Genomic DNA, 8494 nt, shown 5'->3' on the forward strand with positions numbered 1-8494 from the left:
AGTACAGATCCCCCAGCACTGCACACTTGGTGTTGCATTGTGATTTTAAGCAAGCTGGTGTGGGGCAAGAACAACGTGATAGAGTGCATGTTCTCCAACCTTGGCATCTCTCCCCCCACCCTTCATTGGTTTTCCAACTATCTCACTAATAGGCAACAATCTACTATTTGGCAGCACTGCACCTCCCCTTTCATCAGTACTAATGCGGGGGTACCCCAGGGTTCTATACTAGGTCCCCTTTTATTCAGTATATTCATCAGTGACTTCCACAGTACTGTAATCCAATACACAGACAATTCCACTATTATCTTCTCTTCACAATCTACCTCTGTACTACAGCATCTTACCCAAGAAGCATTTACCTCAACTGAATCCTGGATGTCACAGAACCATCTCGCCCTTAACCCCAATAAAACTAAGCTCTTAATATTTACCCACAAAAAATCCAGCCCAGTTAACAAGTCTGAATTCTCTGTTCATTTCCAAAATAATGTTATTATTGAAGTAGTTCCCAATACCAAATTGCTGGGTGTCATCATTGATGACAACGTAACCTTTGACCTTCATATCCATAACGACATCAAAAAAAAAAAAATTAGGAGCTCTTTATAGGCACAACTACTTTCTTAGCCTCATCATTCCTGCTTCCAACTCTCTTATATGGTGCCCCCATTCTCACCAATATTCAGTCCTCTCATGCTACAACAAAGTTGCCAAATTTGCTACAAATGCTAAATTCTCCATCCAGGGTGGCTGCGGTGGTGCACCGGTTGGCATTGTTGCCTCACAGCAAGAGGTTCTCCAGTTCGATCCTCGGCTGGGGTGCCTTCTGTGCGGAGTCTGCATGTCCTCCCTGTGGTCGTGTGGATTTCCTCCGGGTGCTCTGGTTTCCTCCCATATCCCAAAGACATGCTGTAGGTGGATTGGATACTCTAAATTGGCCCTAGGCGTGAGTACGTGCATGTGTGTGTGCCTTCTGTGGAATGTTGGGTGCCGGGCTGGCAACTCGACACCATAAAACCTGCCCATCACTCTCCAGCATTCTGACCATGTGGCATCCCAATCGACACCTTATGTCAGAAAACAAAATGCTATTAAACATTGATAAACCTAAGCTCTCAGCCGGCCAAATGCTGTACTCTTTTACTATCGCCAAGCTATGGAATAACCTCCTTCCTTCACTCAGAACCATCACCATTCCCACTGCCTTTAAAAAAATCCCTTAAACTTCATCTCTCCTCACATTGGATATGCACCTGCACCCCCACCCACAACCCCAAAACCTGACCTGCTCTCAGAATCCTTACTCTTCTTCATTCAATAACTAGTCTATCTTCCCCTTCTCTCTATCATGCCAACTTCTTCTGCTGTCAGTTTAGCCTGCGCTATCCCTACCTTAAGCCATATTAGTCAATATGTAAAACTTCTGTTCCGACACTCGCACTGATTATAAACAATATTCAGCGTTGTCCTCAATTTATTCAATGTTGTTAAATTATTATTGTGCTACTACTGTCTTATGTACTCTGTATTGTTGTGTATAATCTTCTTTGTATGTAATTAAATGTGGAGCTTTTCTCCCCGGGCCACCACTGAAAATGGGTTCATCTCAGGCCTAGTAGACTATCCCGGTAAACAAATGCAGTAAATAAATACATATTTTACTTGCTGAGGTGTTGACAGTGTTAAATTAATATCTGAAAAAGTAAATGCTAGAAGTAGTGTGCCCTTACTGTATCTGCAAAGTGCTCCCGTTAAGGGGTGTCAGCAAGCTGAAGTGAATATAGGGGAAAATGCTGACATAACATGCATTCTAGACCAGCCTGTGCTTTGTGATTGGAAGGGATAAACTCCAAGGTGAAACAATTGCAAAGGTGTAGATGACAGCAGTTTCTGTTGAAGATCAAACATAATTTGTAATCTGTGATTAGATACTCTGTATCTGAAACAGTGAAGTTGTAGCAGTGCATCATTGCAGTGATTTCTGGAATGCTGCCTGTAACTTCACTGCAAAACAGAAGTAAGGGCTTCCTGTTTTACCGTGTCTCTGTGAGCATGTAATAAAGTATTCTTTGTACAAATTTGCTAACTACTCGCTGTTTACATCACGCCACATACTGAAGTAATCTGTTTAGTTTTAAGTAGGTGTGTGTTTGTCATGAGGAATCGGTGAGTGTCATTCAGTTGATGCCAGAGAACAGGTGTAACTTGAGAGGACTACTGATGTATGAGTGTGTCACTGGGTATCGGAGATTGTGCACAGTTCTGCTTTCTGTTATCACTGTTTTCCCTTACTTCAATGTGCCATTCAGTTGATGCCAGAGAACAGGTGTAACTTGAGAGGACTACTGATGTATGAGTGTGTCACTGGGTATCACAGATTGTGCACAGTTCTGCTTTCTGTTATCACTGTTTTCCCTTACTTCAGTGTAGTCACAGAGTCCACCATGCTCTCTGGGCAGGAAAAAAAACTCAGCAAGCATCTGTCTGGAACTTGAAATGCTCAAAGTCACTGTGTAGTTAACGGATGTAGTATTTAGAAGTGGATTGAGGCTCTGTCTGATGTAAGAGTTACTGCAAAATCGTTATGCCATAAGTAGATGTCCAGTGCTTAAATAAATTTCGGGTTAAACTTTTTGGAACAAACTACTATACATTCATACAACTTCTCAGCACAAGAAATCTGGATAAAGCCAAAAATAATGGGGGGGAAGGCCCAAAAATAGGGACAGATTTTAAATATTGCTCTTATAAAATTCAAAATTGGCTAAAATGACAGATTTTACATGTTTTGCATTTTCTGAAGGATATGAGGTCTGAAACTCGAATGTTATTATTTAGTATTATTTTGATATGTAAATGCTCGGTGACTTGCTAGAAAACCATAAATTTTATGAGGAACAGACCAAAAATAGGTGGCAAAAATCTAGACATTCTTCGAAAATCTGGACAGTTGAGAGGTATGTGTGCATTGCTTTGTGTACCCAGGCACTTGCCTTTGAAGACTTTGATTTTCTTTTTGATACCTAAAATACAAAAGATTATTTATTTTACAGGACCACTTCATGAGATTTGCCATATATTTTTCTTTTTATTTCAGACTCCATGCTAATTCGTAGAGTGAAGAATGTTTCCTGTTTTAGTTGTGCTATAAAAATTAAAATGAATAGTACATCATTCCTGAATTTCCTACAGTCTTTTAATATGCATTGACCATTTTATAGAATGATGGGTGTCAGAATGCTTTAAGACTGCTCTAAACGTTTTTATTTTTATTGTGTTTTGTTTTAGCCCTGATGTGGAGTTTTGTGGTTACAGTATAACGCATCCATCAGAAAGCAAGATCAATTTCCGAATACAGACGAGAGGTGAGCTATATTGCATGGTTTAGTCGAGATGCACACCTTCTAGTAAGTGTCAGCATCAGCAACAGTGTTTCTAGCTGGATGGGAATAATTTGCTGAGGGGGATGCAGACCTGCAGATGCAGCAATATATAATTTTGTAAGGGTGTTTAATTTGGCTGTATACTTTTTCTCTTCTTTAGCCTGATAACTGAAGCATTTGACAGGAAAGTATATTGCTGCTCTTATTGTCAGTGTCGCGGTAGTGATAACTTCTTTGAACTTCTGCTGCACTACCCCGACATCTTGCATGATTTTCAGAACCTTGCAGTGTTCCTCTTCCTGGCCTAAGAGATGCCCTCTCATGTGGACACCATCACACTGGTGGTATGAAATGGAAGTCTACCTGTGCCATCATTAGCTGTTTCTTACCTAAGTATGAGGGCAGATTGATGTGCTAATGCTCATCAGTCAATCCGTTTTGCCTAGTTTTCAGATAAGTACCTTGTTGGGAAACTTATCTTTTTTGGTTGTACTGTATGTTTTTATAGCTGTTGTAGTTTTATTGGATATCATTTATAGATTTCAGAGGTTAAAGTTTCTTGGTGCATTTTGTAAGAAGCAGATCTCCAATAAATACTTCCACACCCACTATTTGCTCCATTGTGACCTAATTGTGACATTTCCTAACTGCTCTTACTGTTCACATTTCAACCAGAAGACTGTTAAGTGAAGAGCAAAGACTGACCAGGACTGCCTGAATCAAAGAAGGCTGTAAACATTGACACCCAGGCCACTATGGCATTGGCTAGATCTGTGGTGGATGCTCCACAGAAAGTGGAAAAGACAAAGTACAAGAAGGATGTCAGGGAGGAGGACATTATTCAATCAGAAGCCAGAGACCTTCTTCGACTAAGAGGCACTTCCTTAGTCCCTAACCCTGGCATCTATTGATTGGACTGAGACCTCTGTCATTGCCCATCAGAACATTGTCTCAAAGTCTGATGACAGTATGTACTCCCATATCAGAATTCTCAATTATTTAGTCAGTCCTGATGCCTCACCATGAGCATTTGGCTTCAACACCATTGTCTTAATTTCTGATGGCGAGGGGATCCCTGGAGCAAAAATTGAAGTCATTGTATCCATTTGTGTATCGGGGACCTCTGAGATGGCCATTCCCAGGTCATGACCCAAGGCATCCAGACAGCAGTCACCCAGCACGTTACTTTAGCTTGATAGACTCCCTCTCAGGACTTAATAGCTCAACATTTTGTGCACCTTTTTAAGAACCTATAGCCAAATTCAGGATGACAGTCTGTACGTCTGTGTCAGGGGAATGTAAAAGAAGAAAGGAGACGACCCCCCCCCCCCCCGAAATCTAATTCTTTTGATTTAGAGATTGATGAACTGGCTTGTGTAGTCCAAATGTTTCCACCTCCCAATTGCGAGTCAGACATTGAGGGCACTTTATCCACTTGTCTCTCCACCAGAAGAGTTCTCATTAGTTATACACTCATCAGAAGGAAGGATCATTAAATGGGAGTCTGAGGAGTTCTCAGATGCTCAGTGGTAGTACTTGTACCTTCTGGGATTACCCAAAATCCTTAGTAATACTTCTCCTTGTTGAAGCCTTGAAGGATAAATTAAAAAAAATGCACCCATGGAGCCAGACTTCATAGCCCCTGCTGCCAGTGTTTTTTTACAGGATTGTGGGTGCTTGCAAATATCTTTTATAAAAAGCCTATTGCTGATCCAGTCATGGTGTTCGTGAGTGCTGTGATGACCCTCCACTGGACCAGTAATCAAGGAGCCTCAATCCTGACAACTGACAGCAGTGGGGGAAGGTTCACTGAGAGGATAACAGGTACACACACAGTATTTCTAGATGCAGCTCTCTGCATCAAGTGCAATTTCCCTTAAGAGCACAAAGAGACCACAGTCATTCTGGGGCTAGTTTTCTCCCTCTTTCTCCAGCTCCCCAATAAGACTTCCCACTGGCACAGGTATAGAGTTGAGATCTCAGCTGAGTGACCAAGCCAAGATCTCCAGCACCCTCTGTGTCCAACCAGTGCTTAGTGTAACTGCCCAAGTAGCTGACGCACACACACTGAGGTTTGATTCACACACACACACAAAAGGCTGATGCAGGTTTACTGACTGCCCCTTTCTGCCCAGACTATAAGTAGTTACCACTGTCACCAGTCACTCCTTATCAGCTACTTTAGGGCCCTTAACAAATGGTGTCCCATCTTACTGTGTAATATTAATACTAACACAAATGGTAGTTGGACATGAGTAAGGCTGTTAGGAGTGGCCCACACTCTGTCACCAAAGAAATATGAAAGTACTCTCAAAATGTAAATATCATGTAATGAAAGGTTCAAGTATATTTAATAATAAAGGAACAAGAAAATACACAGTATATATTCACAGTGACATCAGAGTTCAAAACCACAGGAAATGTTAAAAATGACATTGCAGTATAGGCTCACACAAATAGAAACTGTCTAAACTAAGCTTCACTATATTCCTGACTTTGTCTAAGCAAGTTAAGCTGTTCCTAGAAACTTACTTCATTAGAGCAAGGCAGATGTGGTGAATGTTTTTTCTTGTTGTCAGGTCCAAGACATAATGCAGAATACTCTCACTAAGAGACTTCTCAGAATAATATCTAAAATATTACTGCTGCGATAGCCTGCAGAATGAAATCCTTTCTGGTCATCTTACTTATAGTTCTCATCCAAACCCCCATTGCTGAAGCTGGCAGTATTTAGCATCTACCTATAAAAAGTATACCTACAAAGGCTTTTGCTAAGATCTTTGGCAGAAGCTGGAAGTCCTAAAACAATTATATTCCTTCATGCTTCAAAAATAGCAATTGGTTTACTCCAAGGACAATACAAAAAGCTTTCTAGTACAGACCTTGTGTCTAGCTGCATTGAAACTTGAGAGATAGCCTCTTTATTGCATAGCCTATAAAGTGATTTAACTTCAAATATGTTTCTAAAGTTTGTTGGACTGATGTTAACCCTCTGGTTTCCTCTGTTAACATATACATTTACATTTAAACAGTTATAATAGTGCATATACAGTTCCGTTGTCTTCCAGTAAGGCACACTGTGCATACATTTTAAACACAGCACTTTACAAATAACTTTTCAACACAAACATCTGTACAGAGCAGTTTGATCACATGACTTGCCACTCTAATACATTTGTAACACAAGCATCTTATCCAAATTAGTTTAATAGTCACAGATGACATATAATTATTTACAAAATTCCAGCTAGCTGTGCTGGCAGTATCTCCTTTCGTCACAAGTGCCAACAAGGGGGATACTATGACTTCAACCAAGAACCCATTTCCCAGTGACAGGAAAAGTAAAATATTGGACTGCTTTGGAAAGACTGTGTGCACCTCTGCTTTACTTGCTTTCAGGGAGCTCATTTGCTAAGTGTACATGTAGAAGTATCGGAGGACATTGCAGTCTCTGTTAAAAGGCAAAACTGAGGAGGTACCATACAAGTCTTTAGAGACAGGCTGCACAGATGTAGCGCTGCACCTTCCTAGGTGTCAGTTCATTCCAAGTGCAGCCATGATGCTGTTAATGCATATTGTAGGGTGGCAGCTTTGTGTTCAATGATAGAGACATGTGTGGCTGAGGTCTACACCTCTACCAGACCATATTAAAGCTCAACTGTTAAATTGCCGACTTGAGAAGGAGTTCCACATTGGACCCCATGCAGAAATGGTGTTTAAAAATTTGGAGCACAAGGGCAAGACTGTGCAGTCAGTAAAAAAATTATTTCAGTTCTATGCCCCCACCTCTAGCAGAACTTACACTAAAAGTTTGTCTTTTCCCTGGAGGTAGAGTGAAGGAAAACAGCAAAAAGAGACAAGTCCCCCCCCCAAAAAAAAAGATGACTGAAGGCCATCAGATTGAGACTTCGAAAGCAGCAGGTACGACTTCAGAGGTCACCTCTCCCACCCCTCTCAGAAAAAAATACAGTTCAAACCCACCAATTTAAGAGCTAGCTGGAGGCCATCAGGACTTTTTTGAGAGAGTTGGGGGAAAACGGACACACCTGTGTCCTGAAAACTTTAGCCCAATGGAGCAGACTACATTTCTTAAAGGAAAAATTTCTCAGTAATTCCGCCAGTGCCCAGATAACAAAGGCATTGTTGCCACAGATCTTGTGTGGTAGTGGGCCAAAGAGATAGTGAGTGCCACAACCGGAAAAGGGCAACTGAATTTACTTTGCTATTCCTTCTTCCAAGAAAAGCTAATCCTTGGTGGCTAACCTTAATTTTGTCAAAGCTAAACAAGATTTTAAAGGTTCCAGAATTTTAAAATAGTAACCTTGTTACCTGTTCTGCTTCTACTCCTTCCCCAAGCCTTCAGTGTAACTTAAGTACACTTACTTCCACATACCTATAGCCAAGGCAGACAGAGGTGATACCTTATCTTTGAAGCAGGTGGATCCTAGTTATGGTTTACCTCTCTATCGACTAATGTAGCTACTGTACTCAGGGTATTTACAGAATACCTCATGTCAGTAATTACTTTTTTCCAGAACCAAAATGATTCACATCTATCTCTGTCTGTACGTATCTGTACTGTTGTTACATTTTACTAGCAAAACCTCTGGAGATTGGAAAGCCCTGCAGATCACCCTCTCATGCTTCATCTTCCAAAGTCCCAGCTCTTGGGCAGGTAGCAAAACTTGTTCCTAGGAGGATGGGTAACACCTTGAGATTGAAAATCCTTTTTACTGCATGAGAAAGTGATCTCACTGAGGCAGTATTTTAGTTCTATAGCACAGCTCCACAACATTACAGCAAGAAGCTTCTATGGGCATTAGGATATAGGGCTTCTGCATCCTGATGGTGCATCTAGCTAGACTATGCATGAGGAAGCTGTTGTGCCTAAGAAATGGATGCTATCAGCATGTACACTGTTGAGAGCGCTGTATCCCTCTTTTGCTGTTTGTCAAGAAAAGTGCTTGTTGTGTCCACCATGAAAGCTAAGCTGAACCCAAGCTTGACAATACCCTTTGCATGTAAATGTCCAGGTGGGAAGGAGTACATGCGCTGTTCTGCATTATCTTTTGTGTTTTAGAATGCAGAGCTTGGCATGGTGAAAAGCC

The 8494-nt window shown here is 41.1% G+C and overlaps 1 protein-coding gene across 1 annotated transcript in view; it reads left to right on the forward strand.

The window, feature by feature from the left end:
- The window catches only part of LOC122788111 (DNA-directed RNA polymerases I and III subunit RPAC2-like), a 101746-nt gene that overhangs the window by 50319 nt on the left and 42933 nt on the right, over nucleotides 1-8494 (forward strand). The window contains exon 3 of the mRNA XM_044055045.1: nucleotides 3292-3368. Coding sequence (XP_043910980.1) covers nucleotides 3292-3368 — 77 coding nt within the window. The remainder of the gene's footprint in view (nucleotides 1-3291; nucleotides 3369-8494) is intronic.

Source organism: Protopterus annectens, chromosome 13.part0 (assembly GCF_019279795.1).
Source record: "Protopterus annectens isolate FY-2018-M chromosome 13.part0, PAN1.0, whole genome shotgun sequence".
NCBI classification, from domain to species: Eukaryota; Metazoa; Chordata; order Ceratodontiformes; family Protopteridae; genus Protopterus; species Protopterus annectens.